Raw genomic sequence first — 23,620 nt, forward strand, 5'->3', positions numbered from 1 at the left:
ATGGTTTGCATGGTAGGTCCTGCCAGCCAGCCAGGTAGGTCCGTCAAGCCAGATAGCTGGTACCATTGACAACTAAAATATCCTTTTCATGCTTTCACCACCTACTAACATTGTTCAAGATGTACACTACATGACCAAAAGTACGTGGACACCTGTAGAATATCTCCTTCCATAATTATAGGCCTTTTATATGGAGTTGGTCACCCCTTTGATAGAACAGCATCCACTCTTCTGGGAAAGCTTTCCACTAGATGTTGGAACATTGCTGTAGGGATTTGCTTCCATTCAGCCACAAGAGCCTTAGTGAGGTCAGGCACTGATGTTGGACGATTAGGCCTGGCTCGCAGTCTGCATACCAATTCCTCCCACAGGTATTGTAGTCTTCGTCATTATGACTAAAATATCATTAAGTCTTAGTCACATTTTTGTCAGTTGAATAATAATTTAGTGTAGTTATTTTCAAAATGATTTAAATAAGTGGGCCCTTTTTGTCAACCAAATGTCCTTTCATTTTAGTCACATCACATTTGTATTGCCTCAGTAACCAAAAGTAAACATAAATCACTGACTTCCATGTACACATATATAGCCTTGTCCTACCAACATATATTTCTGCTGTTGGGAAGAGTAGAATGTTATGCAAAAAATGACAAACATAAGAGTAACAAAATCACCAGTGTTACAGGAATTGGTTTTTCCATTTTATATTTAGAGGTTTGAGGTTAGCAAGTGGGGCGCATCGATTGGTGTCACCTTGTTAGTCTGTATTTACACCTGGTTGGTCATCTCGTTAGAAGGAAAGTGTTTCACCTGTGCTATATATGCACAAAGGTATGTGGACACCCCTTCAAATTAGTGGATTCAGCCATTTCAGGTTTATAAAGGTTTATAAAATCGAGCACATAGCCATGAAATCTCCATATACAAACATTGGCAGTAGAATGGCCTAACGGAAGTGCTCAGGGACTTTCAACGTGGCACCGTCATAGGACGCTACCTTTCCAACAAGTCTAAGACGGCCAAATCTGGGTTTCACGGATACCAGGAGAACGCTACCTGCCCTAATACATAGTGCTAACTGTACAGTTTGGTGGAAGAGGAATAATGGTCTTGGGCTGTTTTTCCTGGTTCAGGCTAGGCCCCTGAGTTCCAGTGAAGGGAAATCTTAACGCTACAGCATACAACGACATTCTAGATGATTCAGTGCCACCAACTTTGTGGCAACAGTTTGGGGACGGCCCTTTCCCGTTTCAGCATGACAATGCCCCTGTGCACAAAGTGAGGTCCATACAGAAGTGGTTTGTTGAAATCAGTGTGGAAGAACCTGGCTGGCCTGCAGTCTGACCTCAACCCCATCGAACACCTTTGGAGGTGTCCAGTTTGTCATGTAGTGTATATTGCCAGTGCCAACATTTCATACTGCAAATTTTGGTACTGGCATATCATATGTCTAACAGACACTGTTCATTTCCAATATATTTAAGCAGTGATTTACAATCACCAAACTTACAGGCTAAAATCAACACCAACATACGAGGGAGAGGAATCACGAGCACTGCTAGGCCGTCCTGAGTTCAACGAGTCTGCGTTTCAGCAATGTAACAGCGTGTCCAATTAGTGATGGTAAATGCCCATTGTGATATGTCCATTACACATATATTGCCAGCTTCAATATACTGCAATTGGACAGTGTCCATTGTGTCCATTGCAGTGTCCATTGCAAATATATTTGAATAAGGATTTACCATCAAGAAATGACCACCTAAGTGTGAGGGAGAGGAAACACTGTGACTCGTATTGTATATTGCTAATGGACATGTGTGACGTTGCTGGATATTGGCGGGAACTGGAACACACTGTCGTACACATCGATCCAGAGCATCCAAACAGGCTCAATGGGTTACATGGTTGGTGAGTATGCAGGCCATGGAAGAACTGGGACATGTTCAGCTTCCAGGAATTGTGTACAGATCCTTGCAACATGGGGCTGTGCATTATGCTGAAACATGAGGTGATGGCAGTGGATGAATGGCACGACAATGGGCCTCAGGATCTCGTCACGGTATCTCTGTGCATTCATATTTCCATCGATAAAATGTAATTGTGTTCATGGTCCATAGCTTATGCCTGCCCATACCATAACCCCACCACAGGGAACTCTGTTCACAACATTGACATCAGTAAACTGCTCACCTACATGACACCGGTTGTGAGGCCTGTTGAACATAATGCCAAATTCTCTAAAACAACATTGGTCGAAAAATGAACATTCAATTCTCTGGCAAAAGCTCTGTAGGACATTCCTGCAGTAAGCATGACAAATTGCACACTCCCTCAAAACTTGAGACATCTATGGCAATGTGTTGTCACAAAACTGTACATTTTAGTTGCCTTTTCTTGTCCCCAGGACAAGGTGCACATTTGTAATGCCACACCTGTCAGGTAGATGGATTGTCTTGGCAAAAAAGAAATATTTACTAACAAAAATGCAATCAAATTTGTGCACAACATGAGAGATATGCTTTTTGTGTGTATAGACCATTTATGGGATATTTTATTTCAGCTCATGAAACCAACACTTCACATGTTGCATTTATATTTTTGTTCAGTAGAGTTTGTCCTTTAACTGCATGTTCAATTTGTGATGGTAAATGTCAATTGTAATATATTGCTAATGGACAGTGTAAACAAGTTATACTGCAATTGGACAGTACATTGACAATATATTTGAGGGATTTCCAGTCACAAAAAGGACAGGTTGAATTGTACAGGCCATATCTGTGCTAGGACATAGCAGTTCAGTTGGAATGTTGATTTACTACTTTGAAAGTAAAAGCCTGACTTCCTGATTCAATACCAAATAAACACATCTACTTAAAAGAGTAAAACACTAAGTGAAGTTAAATGTACACACAGTTGTGGTTTCATAGCCTGGTAAATAACATTGCACAGAGTTACACACTTAGAGGGTTAGGTACAAGTCACAGAGAGCAGTTTGGCTACCAAAGAGAAGTTCCATGTTTACACAGATACTGTCAAAGTAATCAGATAGATGTAGTGTTCAACAATAGTGTTGTCCTTCACAGGTTCATCTTGAGAAAATTATAGGTAAAAATGTACATAAATTCAGTTGTAAATATGACAAGAGTACACAATGTTCATTAGCTAGGTAAGTTCCAGTGTCAGAACAGAAGCATCTATAGTTGATTGCTTCTGCTGAGAATGAGAGAAAAGCTACATACCATTGCCATCTTGAAACCTTACTTCCCTCCAGGATTACACAGTAACAACCTCCAGTGTGGCCAGTTCCAGTTCCCCCCCCCACATCAATTAACTATGTGAATCAATAGCCCCACACTCTGGTTCTCACAAGCACCAGCGTTTCCTACATTCAAATCAGTCTAAAGTGGTGTGTGCAACCAATCACAACTCTTAAAACACCCTGGGGATAAATTCAAGTGAAAAATAACAAAAATGTAGTCCATCAGGAAGTCTAGCCAATCATTCAAAGTACATTCCCATATTACAGCTTGAAACAAAAGCTTGTTCAATAGTCTGTGTGAATACTACCAGTCAAACGGTCCTGACAGAAGAGGACCCATATCTGCTAGTCTTTCAGAGCGCCTGCCATTACATGTGAACACCATACTCCTAACAGGAATTTGATACATACGTAGATAGGTTAAACAGAGTCTGGGACATTTTTCTAGTCTTTCACAAGGAAATGAACCATTATCAAAAGGGAGGAAGTGCTTTTCTTTACACTGTGTACCCTTGCTGAACATTATTATACAGACCAACACAACTACATAAAACTCTGAGGTTAGAACGCTATTCTTCCTACTCTTCAAACTATAACAAAACAACTCATAATAACAAAGGAGAAAACAAATAGATGATATAGCTTAAAAGAAAAGTCTAAAACACATTCACAGAAATAAAAAGAGGTCATGACTGTGTGTGCAGAAAATGTGTTCCTCTCATCTCAAAGACATTGAGCTCTTCGAGATGAGGGGTGCCAAACTCATGTGTTCCTCTCATCTCAAAGACATTGAGCTCTTCGAGATGAGGGGTGCCAAACTCATTTTGCCCCGGGGGCCACATTCAGTCTTCAACAACATTTCCTCGCCATCAAAATGGGCAAAAAGTGATGCTCCTGACTGTCATTTTGATTATTATTAGTGAGCTGGACACAGTCAATAAACTGTATGAATGTAGGTCCATTGGCATTTCTAGTTTCAAACTTGATTTTCGTCATTGTAAAAGTATGTCGAGTTAGCAGCCCCCCCCCCCCGCAAAATATCTGGATCCGGATGACACCCGTTCTAGCGCTTCACCAGTTTCTCTCACCATGTACATTTAAAAGTGTCAGAAACACAGCAAAAGCCAGAATCTCCAAATGACTTGGGCACAAATGAATAGAAAAATCACACAAATTCACCATGATTTCAACCCATAGGTGTCTCTTAGTGTTTCCATGTAAGAGTAAGAGGATAATATCTATTTAGCCTGGCAGTGGGCTGGATAATAAAGGGTGAAAATATATAGTAGTAGTAGTAGGGGGAAGGTAAAGACCCCTGCCCTATTGACAGCAGAAATCATCCCTTTCCATCTCGGTCATCATTCCAAAGCATTGATTCTCATAGTCCTAATCTAAACCTTAAGAAAACATCAAATACATTATAGCTAAAAAGAGGGCTTGAAAGAAATGGAGGGACTGAATGAGAAACATTGTCTAAGAATTCCATGTCAAAGGACTAGTCACTCAGCTTCTTTCCAGCTCTCATTTAGACCCATTTCTCTCATCTTTGTTTAAATGAGTCTTGGCAGCTTTGAATGCACTTGAAGGTGCAGTAAGTAGCTCTGCATCGCTGACGCTCCAGAAAATCCTGTAACAGAGATGCCCAGCAGAGGGCAGCAGCAGCAATCTTCACAAAACACCAAGAGGAGAAGTAAAGGCATCAGAGCAGTGAGAGTAGGGGTACGGAAGTAGTGAACACTAAGATATCGATAATGTTTTGCCTCATCTCCACATCCTCCCCCAGAGTTGATATGTCTTATCTGGACTGGTGGCGGGCTGCAAGACCTCTCCTGGCGTGAGTGGACTGCCTCTGCTGGGCCAAAAAGGACTGGGCCTGGTTAGACGGACCCGACCGCTCTCCCACCACCTTCTGATGCAGGGCCATACCCTGGGGAGGGAGAGAGAAATAGAGCCATAAGACAGGCAAATGTCTTACTAACAAAAAAAAACAAGACCATTATACAAGTCATTGCAGCACCCATCGTGCCAACTGCTCTAATACTATGTAGATTAGGCAAATACGGAGAAGTTTGCTTACTCACCATATTGTACCAGGCACTTATGATGAGTTTCTCCTCCTGGTCATGTCTGGACCTGCTCTTCTCATAGTCATGCTGCACACAGAGGAGTTGTTTATGCATATGGAGGGTCAGAAATGCACTACTCATCTGCATCTCGTCAGTCAATGTAGAGTGGCTCTTACCTCCAGGTGCTGGATCTTCCGGTCTCTCTCAGTCAACTGGTTCTTGAGGGCCTGAACATCAGGAGACACAGTCAGAGGCGGCTGCTTGGGGTCCAGAGTCTTGATCACCTGCACAATGAACACAAACATACTTGGTGCGGAAATTCTCAACTATGTCACGATGTGCATGACAATCTCAGACTATATCTGCAACTCAGATTTAAGGCGGCGGCCAAGCACTGTGACGTTGTATGGATGAGTTTAGTGTCAGGCAGTGTTGACTGACCGTCCTGGCCTTCTCCACATAGCGCTTGTAGCGTTCCTCCATCAGCTTCATGTCCTCATCCTTCTTCTTCAGGATCTCCTGCAGCTCATCGATCTTCTTCGCCACTGACAGGAGGGAGGTTGAAGAGGAAATATTAACGGCATTTTCAGAGCTTGAAAGCGCTCTTAGATTGATACTATTTGATAGCACTGCTCCCAAGGGCAGGAAATAAGAGGCTGCTTACTGTTGCCGTCCGCTTTGGGCTCGAGGTCATCAATGACCTCTCTCTTCTTCTGCAGGTCTGAGTGGGCCTCATGGAGCTTCTCCCTGGGACGAGGACAGAGGAAAAGCATGGAGGAGCCGGATGTGCAAGAATCTACAGAGCGGTAATAATACTCCCTTCACAGGTGCAGTGTGCAAGCATCAGTGATAATAGTACTCACAGGTGCTCCTCAAGCTTCTTCTTCAGCAGGGAGGACTGAACAGGGAGGAAGAAAGTCTGTCAACACTCAAACTACTGATAAATAGACTTCTGTCAGACAGAGACACAAATAATAAGCATAATATACAACTGAAGAAGTCAAAGTCAAATCAGAGCTCAGGCAGGGATGGGCCGTACTTACAATGGCCTGATTGGCCGAATGTCGGTCGGTGGGGGCAGGCGGAGAGACAGAGGGGTAGGCGTTAATGGTGAATCAACACATCAAACAAGGGTTAAAGTTCGCACTCAAAATCTCAGAGAGCAGTCACAAGCAGGCAGTCAACGGAGGGGAGAGTCCTCAAGGACTATACTGAGGTCTAGGTCTCTTTCCAGTTATAATGACTACTAAATAACAAATAACAAACATTTGAACTAAGATGGTCAACCGATTAAGAGAGATTGGTCCTTTCCATTCTTGATTCCTATACATTTTCAGTACACTGTCTCTGATTGGAGAAGACTGGGTCCACTCAGTGATTGGTATGGACAAGGTAACAGGAGTAAGAGGATGTTAGAGGAGGAGGGGTGAATGAGGAGGGTCTCTCCACTCACATCCTCCGCCTTGCTGCCCTGCTCCTGTAGAGCCTTCTGGAGATCCTCCACCTGGGACCGCAGCTCAGAGATCTGCTGCTGGTTCAACCTGGAAGGAGGAGAGAGACGGAACAAATAAGAAAAGTAAGAGGGAGAGAAGGGGAAAGGAAGAAAGAATGAGAATTTGATTAAGCTGGTTTTGATGAGTGAGTGGGAGAGGCTGGCGATGCATACAATGTCACATCAGCCTCTGCATTAGTCCATTCTAGCGGTGTCCCGCCCACCCACTCCCCTCTCTTTGTGTTGTGGTTCATTAGGGAAAGACTGAGCCACTTCAGCCATATTCCACAGCTCGGGATGCTCTCCTCCTGCTGCTGAAGATGGCTGCCTGCCTCCCACACTCTGGACCCATCGCCACACACACGATCCACTCAGAAAAACCGCCCCCACACACACATGCACGCACACATTCTGTACGGACAGCCGGGGGACAATCTGGCCCATTGCTGTCCATCCTCTGCTCCGGCCCACACAACAACTCAACACGCAGACCAGAGGGTGAGCTGACATTTAGCTAGATCGCTCCTCCGTTTAGCCAAATGTGAAACTCAAACAGAAACTCTGGCAATATATACTGTGACTAAGATCGTCACTGACTGACCTTGATACGTACAATCAAATCACAATGTGCATAACTAAAAACACTGCAGTGGTATTTGTATAGAACATATATTTTATTTTACACATGCCTACACACACACACACACACACACACACACACACACACACACACACACACACACACACACACACACACACACACACACACACACACACACACCTGTTTTGTGTCTCCAGGGTGTTCTGGCTGCGTTGAGACTCCTCCAGCTGACCCTGTACCTCCACCAGTCTCTGTCTGTAGCTCTCCTCCTGGACACACAGCATCTTGTTCTCACTCTGCAGACGCACCACCGTCTCCCTGTGGAGGAAGCAGAAGGGATGAGGTCAAAGAGAGAAGGCAGGGAAGTGGGGCAGAGAGGCACAGGTCTGTACACTACGCACCAACAGAAGTATTCAACGCCACCTCAGCCAATTTAACAGCGGTGCCATCTGACTGGGAGCCACTCTATTCATGGAGCCAATGGCACATTCTGGTTCTAAAAATAGTGTGGCTGAGGAATAAGACCTTTGCCATTTATCACAGCTGAACACTATGTTTGGGCGGATCCAGATTTCCATATCATTCCTGAACCACACCGGGTTTACGGCAGTGCACACAAAGGGCATGATTTCTGTTCAAACACTTACAAATGCTAACAAAGTATTAGCGAATTCCCATAGCGGACGTTAGCTAAATGCTAACAAGCGCAAGCGAACATAAACGAAAAGCAAAGACAGAACCCAGCTCATAAAGTTATAGAACTATCTCAAAAGGCTACTCACACTTAATAAATGGAGGGGATTGATTGTCTCTGCTGTAACCAAGAAGCTTGATCTTGCAAGCTAGCCACCTATAGCTAGCAAGTTAGCAAACCAAATGCATAGCTGGAGAAAATGTATTTGGCATTAAGATAGTTAACTTATGTAGCTGGCAAACATTAGTAGTGAATTTCAAGTGCAACTTGATCAGCTCTTGCACTGCTCGACAGTGGACGTCACATGCTCTTAGTAAACAAATATACCATGTGACTGGCTCAACTGAATTGTAGTTGAAAAAAACAAACAATTTCTAAATACCCCGGTACCGCCCAAGCCTACAGTTGAATTCTGACACCACTGTATGTCTATTGATAGGTCGGATAGGTGTTATCTAACAGAGTGAGCTTTCACACACATACATACTTGAACTCTGTGGGCATCATCTCAGAGGCCAGGTTTCCCACTGTACCAGAGTCCTCACATAATCCACCTGAAGGGGAGAGAGAGCGCCAAGAGGTCAGGGGAAAATATATCACATTTGTTTTAACAGTCATCTTATCAACTGCCACAAAAAGTCAAACAACCCCCTCTACCATCTTGTCATTTAGAAAAAATGAGATGTTAGTTGTGTCCATTGGACTCACCTGGTTGACTGAGGCCCTTCTGTTGGACCTGTGCACACCTGAGCTCATCATTGGTTTCCCGCAGTGTGTCTCGCTCTGAGATCAAACGCTGGAAAACACATTGGGATAACGTGGGGATTAGACTGCACTCAATCTGATCCTACTAGAAGTGTTCAAAGTGACTGCCTAAGAATTTCAGAGATCTTAAATACACATCTACTTTGACATCATGCCCTTTTAAGTAATACATCTTAGTCTGGAGAGGAGTTGTCCCCGGCCATGCTCTCTCACCTCTTTCTCCTTAAGCAGGGCGTCATACTTGTCTTGAAGGTTCTTGTACTCAAACTGCCACTTCTCAGCCTTCAGTGCCTCTGACGAATGCTTGGTGTGAAGCTCATGGACCTGACAGCAGGGAGGCAAACACATTCAGGGTCCGAAGAGAGTTCATACCATCATGTGTCATACACAAATCCATCTCCACACCTTTGTTAACCCTCCCCCATTCTCTAGCCCTCTCTGCCCACCTGTCTCTTGTAGGTGTCCAGCTGGGTGCGGACTGAGTTGGCCCTGCGTAGCTCCTCCTCCAGCTCACATGTGCGCTGCATGTAGACAGTGTTGCGCTCCTCCAGCAGACGCACCTGTCTGCGCAGGTCCCCCAGGTCCTCCAGCTTACGCTTGTATGTCTCCACCAGTGCCTCCAGCCGGCTCACCCGGTCAGACGAATGCCTGAGGGAGGGGAGAGGGTGAGATGGGGAAGCGTTTTGAGGACGGGGCAGGAAAGAAAGGAGAGAAGGATAGGAGGCCACAGACTGCTGAGAGGCTGCTCTCCCCCTGGGCTCACCGGAGGATGTCCATCTCATCTTTGAGAGTCTGGGCCTCCTGGGCGAGGCTGGTCAGTTCATCGTTACGGTGAGTGAGGTCCAAAATGTCACGCTCCAGAATCTCCCCTCGCACACGCATGTCATCTCGGCTGTTCTCTAGTCTGTGTCAAACAGGGGGCAAGCAGAAAATTATAAATTAATTGTATCAAAAGAGTAGACAGAGTAGAATGCATTTAGTTTGGAAGTCTGTGTTGAGGATATGACTCTGACCTGTAGTTCTCCTCCTGTAGCTGCTCCATCTGGCTCTGCAGCAGCAGCAGCTTCTTGCCAGTGATGGTGGTAGAAGCATCCTGTGGGTTACTGAGGCTGAGCTTCTCCCTCAGGGACTGTGTCTCCACCTGCAGGGATGACTTCTCCTCCAGGACGGCTGCCAACTGAGGCCCAAACACACACACACACACACACACACACACACACACACAGAGTCAGGGGTGGAGAGGCAGAGAGAGAACCAGACAGAGTGGCATGTAAACAAAGGCTAGAGAGGGAGGAGACCTAGAGACAAATGAACAAACAGTTACACATTGAGTCATAGAAAGTGCTGAGCACAGAAAAAGGACACACACTTCAAATCGCAGAACACCGCCAAAAAAACACATTTACTCATGAAATTGCTGAACACAAATAAGACACTCCACAAGTGCTAAAGAAAAAAAAAGAGCCACACTCACATATCCAGCAACAGACACTGTACATTGCTTGCAAAACATGCAATGTTTTTCCATGAGGGTTGGTGGTAACTTCACATGCACAAACATCAAAGCAGTTAGTCAGCTGGTCTGCTATGCTCTCAGTCGGGTGGGCCACTTTCTCAATGGAGCAGTTGTTAGCATTACCCCTCAAGGAGGGGAATAGAAAAACAGGTGTCTGAGTCAGTCTGACTAACAGTTACAAAGTGGGGAGACTGGAGAGTGAGCTCAGAAAGGGATGTTGATTAAGGATTGAAGCTAGTGAGGCTTGATGAAAGATGAACTATCGTTGGGGTTATCATGGACAAGAATGTTGGTTGGTGGTTTAGGGTACGTCCACTCTGAATATGTTTGTGGGTTAGGCAAGCAGGCATGCCAATATTAAAAGGGGGCGTCTATTACTTACCGGTTGGACATCTTTCCAGTTTGAGCACAGCAAAACTCTACACTGAACTTTAAGGACAAATGGCTTGCTTTAGCATCATACCAGGGAGAAAGTAAAGAACTACATAAACTACTGAGAATTTCTTAATGTGTTGAATGTTTACATACTAAGAAATATCCTGAATACATAACAGTGGTAATTTCCTTCTAATCCTAAATACTATACAATGTAAATATTGGGGATCAATGATCTAAGTCTTTGTACCCAATGACATTGCCTAATCAGAGGCAGCATTAGCAGCACAGTTAGCACTGTTTCATAGAGAATAATAGAGGATTTCTAGTACCCAAAAGCCCATTTTAGCATGTGCAATGCCATTGAAAACGTTCACCATTTTGAAGTAGTCAACTGGGTGGGGCTTCGTATTGGTTAAGGAAAGATCACAAAATTCCATCCAGGACATCAGGAAGGATCAGCCAATAAATTATTTGTGAGCAAACATTCCATAATTGCAGGTGGCAGTACATCGCCAACCTTGGCTTTATACCTGTATACAACACACTCCAGGTGGCAGTATGCACCCTTTCAATTTGTTTACCAACTCAGAAGTAATAGAAGAAAATGTACTACTTCAAAATGAGTGGAGGCTGGTGGGAGGTGCTATAGGAGGACAGGTTCGTTGTAATGGCTGGAATGGAATAAATAGAACGGTATCAAACTTATGGAAACCACATGTTTGACGCTGTTCCTTTCATTCCATAACAGCCAATTACAATGAGCCTGTCCTCCTATAGCACCTCCCACCAGCCTACAATGATCAAGATGGAGATGGCCTCAACGGCGCTGCCCGTGCACTCACAGAAGCCATAATGGGACAGATACAAAGAAGAGTCCTCTATCACTTTCTATGTACCATTTACACAACAAACCATCAGGGGGAATCAGTCAGACTGGACAACAATCCTCAGCCAAGCGAATAAATAGGGTCACTTCACTCATGGCAAAGAGCTGCAGATACACACTCAACATGCTAACTAACAAACAGTCCCCTCTGCCCACCTGGTGCTCCAGGTCTCGACAGCGCTGGCCCAGATCCTCCTTCGCCTCCACCTCCTCACTGAGAAAATAATACTTCCTGGACTGCAGACACAGAGTGAGGCACAAGGGAGGTTATAGACAGCACAGTGGGAGGTAGCGAACGAGAGAGATACCATGAAAGACAAGTAAATGAGACAGCAATTGAAGAATAGCGATAAAAACAACTTGCAGGGGAGTGAAAGTTCAAAACTATTCAGAGAAGCAGAGTAAGAAGAGAGCAGGTCCCACCTGGTAGTCAAAGTCCCCGTAGGTCTCAGGATTTCCTGGAACAGTTGTCTCTTTAGCCAGGAGCTACACCACAACAACAGATTCAATTGCTGGTTCAAACTCCAGAAAGACAGATCACACGGCGAAACCCATTGTCAATATAGAGGTAATCAGGATAAGTCAGCTATTGCCTGTTTTATAGTGTATATTGGTGTTAAATAGATAAAGGTTTCAGGGAGCAAAGAATTGTGCTTGTAGGTGCAATCTCACAAGAGGACAGAGGATAATATCCAAAATAATGATCTCACCTCCTGTATGGCTGTCATAACAACATGCTGGACAGACTCCTCCAGGGTCATTATCTGCTGGATGTGCTCTATGAAAAAAACAAAAACATGGAGTCGTCGTCCACTGAATATCACATCCACATCTGACAGCCACACTCAGACACTTCAAGCACACTGCTTTACACACAGTGCAACAGTTTCTCCTGCATTCACATCAAACCCACAAGCTTGTTCATCTGAAGATCACATTGTCTTTTAAAACCCTGTTTTATCATAATCTGTATACAGTACATGGTTTAGGCTTTGTAGGAATGAACCAGTGAATGCTCAGTTTATCAACTCGTGATAATCAGGTCATTGCATTAATCCTGCATTTTCTCCATAGGTGATTTCCTGTTACCCAGCATGGCCTCCTCCAGCCCAGCTAGCTCACCTTGCTTCTTCTCACAGCTGACAGCACAGCCAAGCACCAACTGCACCAGCTTTCCAAGTTCAGTCACATCTCCAAACTCCCCAATCAGATTGATGTCTGGCAGGTGCTCGTCTGCTACCTGGTGGCCAAGCACCTGTTCATGGAGGGATGGAGACAATGGGGGATTGTGAGAAAATACACAGTTGAAGTCAGAAGTTTACATACACTTTAGCTAAGTTAATTTAAACTCAGTTTCACAATTCCTGACATTTAATCCCAGTAAAAATTCCCTGTCTTGGGTCAGTTAGGATCATGACTTTATTTTAACATTTACATTACATTTAAGTCATTTAGCAGACGCTCTTATCCAGAGCGACTTACAAATTGGTGCATTCACCTTATGACATCCAGTGGAACAGCCACTTTACAATAGTGCATCTACATATTTTAAGGGGGGTGAGAAGGATTACTTTATCCTATCCTAGGTATTCCTTAAAGAGGTGGGGTTTCAGGTGTCTCCGGAAGGTGGTGATTGATTCCGCTGTCCTGGCGTCGTGAGGGAGTTTGTTCCACCATTGGGGAGCCAGAGCAGCGAACAGTTTTGACTGGGCTGAGCGGGAACTGTACTTCCTCAGTGGTAGGGAGGCGAGCAGGCCAGAGGTGGATGAACGCAGTGCCCTTATTTGGGTGTAGGGCCTGATCAGAGCCTGGAGGTACTGAGGTGCCGTTCCCCTCACAGCTCCGTAGGCAAGCACCATGGTCTTGTAGCGGATGCGAGCTTCAACTGGAAGCCAGTGGAGAGAGTGGAGGAGCGGGGTGACGTGAGAGAACTTGGGAAGGTTGAACACCAGACGGGCTGCGGCGTTCTGGATGAGTTGTAGGGGTTTAATGGCACAGGCAGGGAGCCCAGCCAACAGCGAGTTGCAGTAATCCAGACGGGAGATGACAAGTGCCTGGATTAGGACCTGTGCCGCTTCCTGTGTGAGGCAGGGTCGTACTCTGCGGATGTTGTAGAGCATGAACCTACAGGAACGGGCCACCGCCTTGATGTTAGTTGAGAACGACAGGGTGTTGTCCAGGATCACGCCAAGGTTCTTAGCGCTCTGGGAGGAGGACACAATGGAGTTGTCAACCGTGATGGCGAGATCATGGAACGGGCAGTCCTTCCCCGGGAGGAAGAGCAGCTCCGTCTTGCTGAAGTTCAGCTTGAGGTGGTGATCCGTCATCCACACTGATATGTCTGCCAGACATGCAGAGATGCGATTCGCCACCTGGTCATCAGAAGGGGGAAAGGAGAAGATTAATTGTGTGTCGTCTGCATAGCAATGATAGGAGAGACCATGTGAGGTTATGACAGAGCCAAGTGACTTGGTGTATAGCGAGAATAGGAGAGGGCCTAGAACAGAGCCCTGGGGGACACCAGTGGTGAGAGCGCATGGTGAGGAGACAGATTCTCGCCACGCCACCTGGTAGGAGCGACCTGTCAGGTAGGACGCAATCCAAGCGTGGGCCACGCCGGAGATGCCCAACTCGGAGAGGGTGGAGAGGAGGATCTGATGGTTCACAGTATCGAAGGCAGCCGATAGGTCTAGAGGGATGAGAGCAGAGGAGAGAGAGTTAGCTTTAGCGGTGCGGAGCGCCTCCGTGATACAGAGAAGAGCAGTCTCAGTTGAATGACTAGTCTTGAAACCTGACTGATTTGGATCAAGAAGGTCATTCTGAGAGAGATAGCGGGAGAGCTGACCAAGGACGGCACGTTCAAGAGTTTTGGAGAGAAAAGAAAGAAGGGATACTGGTCTGTAGTTGTTGACATCGGAGGGATCGAGTGTAGGTTTTTTCAGAAGGGGTGCAACTCTCGCTCTCTTGAAGACGGAAGGGACGTAGCCAGCGGTCAGGGATAAGTTGATGAGCGAGGTGAGGTAAGGGAGAAGGTCTCCGGAAATGGTCTGGAGAAGAGAGGAGGGGATAGGGTCAAGCGGGCAGGTTGTTGGGCGGCCGGCCGTCACAAGACGCGAGATTTCATCTGGAGAGAGAGGGGAGAAAGAGGTCAGAGCACAGGGTAGGGCACTGTGAGCAGAACCAGCGGTGTCGTTTGACTTAGCAAACGAGGATCGGATGTCGTCGACCTTCTTTTCAAAATGGTTGACGAAGTCATCTGCAGAGAGGGAGGAGGGGGGGGGGGAGGAGGATTCAGGAGGGAGGAGAAGGTGGCAAAGAGCTTCCTAGGGTTAGAGGCAGATGCTTGGAATTTAGAGTGGTAGAAAGTGGCTTTAGCAGCAGAGACAGAGGAGGAAAATGTAGAGAGGAGGGAGTGAAAGGATGCCAGGTCCGCAGGGAGGCGAGTTTTCCTCCATTTCCGCTCGGCTGCCCGGAGCCCTGTTCTGTGAGCTCGCAATGAGTCGTCAAGCCACGGAGCGGGAGGGGAGGACCGAGCCGGCCTGGAAGATAGGGGACATAGAGAGTCAAAGGATGCAGAAAGGGAGGAGAGGAGGGTTGAGGAGGCAGAATCAGGAGATAGGTTGGAGAAGGTTTGAGCAGAGGGAAGAGATGATAGGATGGAAGAGGAGAGAGTAGCGGGGGAGAGAGAGCGAAGGTTGGGACGGCGCGATACCATCCGAGTAGGGGCAGTGTGGGAAGTGTTGGATGAGAGCGAGAGGGAAAAGGATACAAGGTAGTGGTCGGAGACTTGGAGGGGAGTTGCAATGAGGTTAGTGGAAAAACAGCATCTAGTAAAGATGAGGTCGAGCGTATTGCCTGCCTTGTGAGTAGGGGGGAAGGTGAGAGGGTGAGGTCAAAAGAGGAGAGGAGTGGAAAGAAGGAGGCAGAGAGGAATGAGTCAAAGGTAGACGTGGGGAGGTTAAAGTCGCCCAGAACTGTGAGAGGTGAGCCATCCTCAGGAAAGGAGCTTATCAAGGCATCAAGCTCATTGATGAACTCTCCGAGGGGACCTGGAGGGCGATAAATGATAAGGATGTTAAGCTTGAAAGGGCTGGTAACTGTGACAGCATGAAATTCAAAGGAGGCGATAGACAGATGGGTAAGGGGAGAAAGAGAGAATGACCACTTGGGAGAGATAAGGATCCCGATGCCACCACCCCGCTGACCAGAAGCTCTCGGGGTGTGCGAGAACACGTGGGCGGACGAAGAGAGAGCAGTAGGAGTAGCAGTGTTATCTGTGGTGATCCATGTTTCTGTCAGTGCCAAGAAGTCGAGGGACTGGAGGGAGGCATAGGCTGAGATGAACTCTGCCTTGTTGGCTGCAGATCGGCAGTTCCAGAGGCTACCGGAGACCTGGAACTCCACGTGGGTCGTGCGCGCTGGGATCACCAGATTAGGGTGGCAGCGGCCACGCGGTGTGGAGCGTTTGTATGGTCTGTGCAGAGAGGAGAGAACAGGGATAGACAGACACATAGTTGACAGGCTACAGAAGAGGCTACGCTAATGCAAGGAGATTGGAATGACAAGTGGACTACACGTCTCAAATGTTCAGAAAGTTAAGCTTACGTAGCAAGAATCTTATTGACTAAAATGATTAAAATGATACAGTACTGCTGAAGTAGGCTAGCTGGCAGTGGCTGCGTTGTTGACTTTGTAGGCTAGCTGGCAGTGGCTGCGTTGTTGACACTACACTAATCAAGTTGTTCCGTTGAGTGTAATAGTTTCTACAGTGCTGCTATTCGGGGGCTAGCTGGCTAGCTAGCAGTGTTGATTACGTTACGTTGCGTTAAAAGAACGACAACAATTATCTTTGATACACAGACGGCTATGTAGCTAGCTATGTAGCTAGCTACGATCAAACAAATCAAACCGTTGTGCTGTAATGAAATGAAATTAAAAATGTGATACTACCTGTGGAGCGAAGCGGAATGCGACCGGGTTGTTGAGTGCGGAAGTTCTATTCAGTAGACGTTGGCTAGCTGTTGGCTAGCTAGCAGTGTCTCCTACGTTAAGGACGACAAATAGCTGGCTAGCTAACCTCAGTAAATTAAGATAATCACTCTAAGACTACACGCTCTAAACTACACAATTATCTTGGATACGAAGACAGCAAAGACAACTATGTAGCTAGCTAACACTACACTAATCAAGTCGTTCAGTTGAGTGTAATAGTTTCTACAGTGCTGCTATTCGGTAGACGGTGGACGTATGCTAGCTGGCTAGCTGCTGGGCAGATAGCAGTGTAGACTACGTTAGGACGACGAAATACAAGTTGCAATAGAAGTGCTGACTGTTTCACTATGTTGTCCTCTTTCTTTTCCTTTTTCTTCTGTCCTTCTTTTGTCCTTATTTTGTCTTCCTTTCTTCTGTTAACTAGATATTTTTTGTTGTTATTCTTTGTAAGCTAGCTAGCTTTTAAGAATGTGAAATGTCCAAATAATAGTAGAGAATTATTTATTTAAGCTTTTATACCTTTCATCACATTCCCAGTGGGTCAGAAGTTTACATACACTCAATTAGTATTTGGTAGTATTGCCTTTAAATTGTTTAACATGGGGTAAAAGTTTTGGGTAGCCTTCCACGAGCTTCCCACAATAAATTGGGTGAATTTTGGCCTATTCCTATTGACAGAGCTGGTATAACCGAGTGAGGTTTGTAGGCCTCCTTGCACATACACTTTTTCAGTTCTGCCCACAAATATTCTATAGGATTGAGGTCGGGGCTTTGTGTTGGCCACTCAAATACCTTGACTTTGTTGTCCTTAAGCCATTTTTCCACGACTTTGTAAGCATGCTTGGGGTCATTGTCCATTTGGAAGACCCATTTGCGACCAAGCTTTAACTTCCTGACTGTCTTGAGATGTTGCTTCAATATATCCACATAATTTTCCTTCCTCATGATGCCATCTATTTTGTGAAGTGCACAAGTCCCTCCTGCAGCAAAGCACCCCCACAACATGATGCTGCCACCCCCATGCTTCACGGTTGGGATGGTGTTCTTCGGCTTGCAAGCCTCCCCCTTTTTTCTCCAAACATAACGATGGTCATTATGGCCAAACAGTAATATTTGTGTTTCATCAGACCATAGGAAATTTCTCCAAAAAGTACACTCTTTGTCCCCATGTGCAGTTGCGAACCGTAGTCTGGCTTTTTTAATGGCGGTTTTGGAGCAGTGGCTTCTTCCTTGCCGAGTGGCCTTTCAGGTTGTGACGATATAGGACTCGTTTTACTTTGGATATAGATACTTTGTACCTGTTTTCTCAAGGTCCTTTGCTGTTGTTCTGGGATTGATTTGCACTTCTCGCACCAAAGTACATTCATCTCTAGGAGACAGAACTTGTCTCCTTCCTGAGGGGTATGACGGCTGTGTGGTCCCATGGTGTTTATACTTGTTCATCTGTACAAACAATACTACACGTGGTACCTTCAGGTGTTTGGAAAGTGCTCCCAAGGATGAACCAGACTTGTGGAGGTCTACAATTGTGGCTGATTTCTTTTTATTTTCCCATGATGTTTGAAAGAGGCACTGAGTTTGAAGGCAGGTCTTGAAATACATCCACGGGTACACCTCCAATTGACTCAAATTACATCAATTAGACTATCAGAAGCTTCTAAAGCCATGACATCATTTTCTGGAATTTTCCAAGCTGTTTAAAGGCACAGTCAACTTAGTGCAAGTAAACTTCTGACCCACTGGAATTGTGATACAGTGAATTAAAAGTGAAATTATCTGTCTGTAAATAATTGTTGGAAAAATGAGTAGATGTCCTAACCGACTTGCCAAAGCTATAGTTTGTTTAACAAGAAATGTGTGGAGTGGTTGAAAAACAAGTTAATGGCTCCAACCTAAGTGTATGTAAACTTCCGACTTCAACTGTATGTATTGAGCAATAACATTTCAAATGGACTAAGTCATGTACAAACACTGAGGAACAACTGGAGGAGATTGAGCTCTTAAAAGAAATGCAGGAAACATGCATATACCATCCATCCCTTCCTTTTGATCTTTAATGAAGAAAAGCCTTTACTCACATCATGGTAATACTCAAGCATGCTCTGAAGAATCTTCTTCAGGTTGCTGACCTGGAGGAAAATTAAATAAATCTGAGCTGGAGAATACAGGCATCTTTGCCTTGGTGAAAATACACTATCTATAAACAGTGAGGCCAGTGGTCACTCTAGATTGCCTAGGTGACAACCTAGAGGCACTGTGTCATATCCTTCTGTCTCATACTGCACCTTGAGGCGCCAGTTGGCCTCACTCTCCTCCTTGATCCTGCTCAGCCATGCCTCATTAAACCAGGAGGGGTCTCTGTTAATGAGATGAAACACTTAACAAGACATATTCTAGGGACATACAATACACAAGAAGCCACAGGGCAGAGTATTTCTAAACTGGAAACTCTAATATGTGACACTCAATGAATGTCACAACAAGCAATCAATCATTGGAAACTTGCTTGATTATCATATAAAAAACAGACATAGAATTGCCATTACCCAATTCAACTAACCTTTAGATAAAAGCAATGCATGTTTCCAGTTCGACACAAAAATAGATACATTTCTGCGTGTGCGAGTGGAGAGAAAGGCACACAAATACTACAGCAGATGAGGTATGAAGGTAATTTGGCTTGGACAGACAGTACCCTAAAATGGACAGGCCCTTGCACAAAATCCCACCTGGGCACAATCTGCCAGATCCAGAAATACAGACCTATTCCTTATCAAGCGTAGGAATATAAATAAAAACAGACTAACAGCCCACCCTCTAACTTTACAAAAAGGCTTCTGAATAGATGATTGAATTTGCTCTAATCAGGCTCTATTCAAAGTAGTTAAAGGCCCAAAACAAAATGTCAGTGTGCAACTGATAAGCAAATCAGTCTGTGAATTGCAAATGACTGGGATTAAACGACTCCACAAATCTCTTACTATTGCCAATTGCCAATGTGACAGGGTAATGGGATCTGCAAGAAAGGACCTTTTGCCACGTTGACATGCTAGTCAGAACTAGAAAATTCAGAAATGTCCAACGTGCTAACTGGTTACAGTTATACACGTGTCACGTTCATCGAGTCAGCAAGTCAGACATTTCTGAGTTTCCTAGTTCCGACTAGCATGTGAAGGCGGCATAAATCTCCCAGTTTTCCCAAGCTGAGCTGGTGTCTACTCTTGTGTTAACCCACCACCAACCTCAAAACACACAAAAAAAATGTTGTGCCCTTACATCCTGTGTAGAACGTGTGCAATAGCCACTCCGCTCGTCAGGTCCTGCTTACTGGTGCACGAGGGCACCTGAAATGTCTGTAGCTGGAAGGGTTGGACATGAGAAATGAGAAGAAAATGTCTTAGTGTATCATTTATTCTACTTCACATGACAATCAATTATAAATCAATTGTTCGAGAAGAGGAACCATGCAAATGCTACTGCCAACACGTTGGGCAAATTGCTTGCTGTTTTAGGATGGGTATCTATTAAGCACTTTGTGACAACTGATAAAATCGGGCTTTAAAAAAATACATTTGATTGATTGTACCGTCTAGAAGTGCTGGAAAGCCATTATACTTAAGTACTGTACAGCTAAAGTGTTTGCTAACCACTAAAAGATAGAACTCAGCTAGCTACTTAGCTGGCAAGTTGTTTGTAATGCAAGTTAAGAGATCATTCCACATTTCTAGCCAATTTTAATATAGCCTAAACAACCTATATTGTTGTCCCATGGTACATAGTTGAAAAACTCAGCCATCTCAATGGTACTCAGAGGCTAGCTAGGAGAGTGACACTGGCTTGCTGGGGCTTGGCTAGACCTTTGTACTGATTGCATAAGATGGTGGCTAACTCAGTTGCTGGCTGGAAACTTGAGCTTGTCCAACAAGTACATTTCTGATGTCGACAGTAGACCATCAAAATAATTTAGCTAGCTAGTTAGCTTTATTTGACAGTGACAGCTAGTTAATGATGTTCTTTTTTATTTGAACTGGTTCAAGGCACTATTAACGATAAAATGCCTAGCTACATTTAATTGTAAAAACACCTAATTTCATTTCGCCACATTTCACTGCTAGCGAGAGGTCGCTTTGGATGACGACTCAATCTGGCTAGCAAGATATCCCAGTTACCCAACTTGGCAATCATATTTAACTTTGTAAAACTTACCCAATTTAGTAACGAATTGCATAGCTTTGCTTTATCCAGACTCATTTTGGTTTGTCTAACCGATACTCTGCAGTTAGCACACTAGCAATCGAGACTTTCACCTTCAAACTTAAGATTTTAGTTTTCAGCTCACGTCAACAAACCCTGGCCTCCTGTTAGCTAGCTTGACTTTCGCGTTTTAGCTCCATAAACCATCCGGGTGAGCCTCCGTATTAAGAAAATTGTCATGGCAACAGATGACAGTATTTAATTTGTTGTTGTCACAGAGTTTCTAAACCCAGAGACGCACGCAACATCGCGAGACTTCCAGAACGCTTGCGAAGCAGACTAGGCCGGGGTTTGGTGTTTGAGAAGGGACAAATTCTTCCTTGGTTGTTAATTTTATCGAAATCTTAAGGCACAACATAGATTCGAGACAATGTACTAAGTATTTGAACATGTTATTACTCCAACCTCGTGAAAGTGACAAACTGACACGTTTTTAGTTATTGCACATGCGCAGCTTGGCGCGAGACAACCGTTACACCCGATTACGTGTTTTTGCGCATGAGCAGTTGCCGCGGTCACGTGCTATTTGGAACTAGGAAACTCCGATATTTCCAACATTCGTTGAACGCGGCACGTGTATAACTACAACAAGTTAGGAGGTTGGACATTTCCGAGTTTCCGAGTCCCGACAAGCACTTGGACGCGGCACCAGCTAGCCATCGTCGCCATGACAGCGCCTACAAGCGTGATCAGAGAATCAGTTTCTGCCTATCTTCATACTGTACTGTCTTTGTTGTTTGCTCGCCTGTATGTTGCTCAAAACATAACGGTATTGTAGAGATCATTTGTGGGCGTTATGTTGTGTATGTTTCGAAAACCTTTAGCATGCTTTTTGGAATTAAACAAATAATTTGTTCGAAAAAGTTCCACAAAAGAACAGTAGATGGCTCAAGTTGACAAAATGACACATAACTGAGAGGTGAAGGTGTCTCGAGTCCGAGCAAAACTGATCATGTAGCTAGCCTAGCAGAACAAGTACATAAATCAATTATGTTTAGCAATTAAAATAGAAAACACCATTCCCTCCAGTTGACATATTTAAAAAAATACCATCTCACTTTGTCAAAAGGTGTTTATCTAGTGGCTGTAAAGCAAGACAAATGTATCACAGCAATTAGCCCAATGGTTTCAATTATTCCAGTGTCTTATTAATTCCCTGTGCCTAAGTGCTGATATGCATAGCTCTCACATTGATCTGTCTCCTGAGAAAATGTGCTTTATCAGCTCATTGTGAGGGCCTCCCTGTGTCATAACATGCAGACACACGCTTATTTTCCTATCTCCCTGTTTACACCTCTCCCTTCTTGCTCCAATACTCACAGTTCAACCTGATGTATTTGCCAACTTCCTGTTTGCTCTGGCCAGCCCAACAAGTCAGGTTTCCTCCCTGGCCCACCCACTGTAGGCTACCTGCTCTCCTAGAACACCTACCTGTGTGACACGGCTGTTTCACTTCCTACAGTGGCTTGTGAAATTATTCACCCCCTTGGCATTTTTCTATTTTGTTGCCTTACAACCTGGAATTAAAATTTATTTTGGGGTTTGTATCATTTGATTTACACAACATGCCTACCACTTTGAAGATGAAAATATTTGTTATTGAGAAACAAACAAGAAATAAGACAAAAAAACTGAACTTGAGCATGCAAGTTCACCCCCCCCCCCCAAAACTGCTCCAGCTCCTTCAAGTTGGAGGGGTTCCGTTGGTGTACAGCAATCTTTAAATCATACCACAGATTCTCAATTGGAATGAGGTCTGGGCTTTGACTAGGCCATATCAAGATTTTTAAACGTATCATCTTAAACCACTCGAGTGTTGTTTTAGCAGTATGCGTAGGGTCATTGTCCTGCTGGAAGGTGAACCCCCATCCCAGTCTCATATCTCTGGACTACTGACACAGGTTTCCTCAAGAATTTCCCTGTATTTAGTGCCATCCATCATTCCTTCAATTTTAACCAGTTTCCCAGTACCTGCAGATGAAAAACACCCCACAGCATGATGCTGCCACCACCATGCTTCACTGTGGGGATGGTGTTCTTGGGGTGATAGGTGGTGTTGTGTTTGCGCCAGAAATTGTTTCCCTTGATGGCCAAAAAGCTCAATTTTAGTCTCATCTAACCAGAGTACCTTCTTTCATATGTTTGGGGAGTCTCACACATGCCTGTTGGCGAACACCAAATGTGTTTGCTTATTTTTTTTATTTTAGCAAAGAGTTTTCTCTGGCCACTCTTCCGTAAAGCCCAGCTCTGTGGAGTGTACTGCTGAAAGTGGTCCTATGGACAGATACTTGATTCTCTGTGGTGGAGCTTTGCAGCTCCTTCAGGGTTATATTTGGTCTCATTTTTGCCTCTCTGATTAATGCCCTCCTTGCCTGGTCCGTGAGTTTTGGTGGGCGGCCCTCTCTTGGCAGGTTTGTTGTGGTTGCATATTGTTTCAATTTTTTAATAATGGATTTAATAGTGCTTTGTGGGATGTTCAAAGTTTATTATATTTTTTTTATAACCCAACCCGGAATCTCCACAACTTTGTCACTGACCTGTTTGGATAGCTCCTTGGTCTTCATGGTGCCGCCGCTTGCTTGGTGGTGTTGCAGACTCTGGGGCCTTTCAGAACAAGTGTGTATATATACACACACATATATAGATCATGTGACACTTAGATTGCACACAGGTGGACTTTATTTAACTAATTATGTGACTTCTGAAGGTCATTG

The 23,620-nt window shown here is 44.7% G+C and overlaps 1 protein-coding gene across 2 annotated transcripts; it reads right to left on the bottom strand.

Moving 5' to 3' along the window:
* Window positions 1–2,522: 2,522 nt before the first annotated feature.
* LOC124015329 (protein Hook homolog 2-like) lies at window positions 2,523–21,220 on the bottom strand. 2 transcript variants are annotated; one of them, XM_046330504.1, is made up of 23 exons: window positions 20,859–21,220; window positions 19,929–20,011; window positions 18,938–19,010; window positions 18,731–18,781; window positions 12,783–12,915; window positions 12,371–12,438; window positions 12,084–12,146; window positions 11,817–11,897; window positions 9,894–10,057; window positions 9,644–9,784; window positions 9,327–9,528; window positions 9,094–9,204; window positions 8,824–8,911; window positions 8,603–8,669; window positions 7,602–7,739; window positions 6,782–6,869; window positions 6,372–6,377; window positions 6,192–6,226; window positions 5,993–6,075; window positions 5,770–5,873; window positions 5,505–5,612; window positions 5,344–5,415; window positions 2,523–5,189 (listed from the first exon to the last, which is right to left on the bottom strand). In XM_046330504.1, the coding sequence occupies exons 1-23, from the start codon at window positions 20,901–20,903 to the stop codon at window positions 5,058–5,060; spliced, it is 2,136 nt and encodes a 711-aa protein (XP_046186460.1). In that variant the 5' UTR covers window positions 20,904–21,220; the 3' UTR covers window positions 2,523–5,057. The 2 variants fall into 2 exon arrangements, with proteins under 2 accessions (XP_046186460.1, XP_046186461.1); XM_046330505.1 differs by lacking the exon at window positions 6,372–6,377.
* Window positions 21,221–23,620: the final 2,400 nt, after the last annotated feature.

Source organism: Oncorhynchus gorbuscha, linkage group LG26 (assembly GCF_021184085.1).
Source record: "Oncorhynchus gorbuscha isolate QuinsamMale2020 ecotype Even-year linkage group LG26, OgorEven_v1.0, whole genome shotgun sequence".
In the NCBI taxonomy this organism is placed as follows: Eukaryota; Metazoa; Chordata; class Actinopteri; order Salmoniformes; family Salmonidae; genus Oncorhynchus; species Oncorhynchus gorbuscha.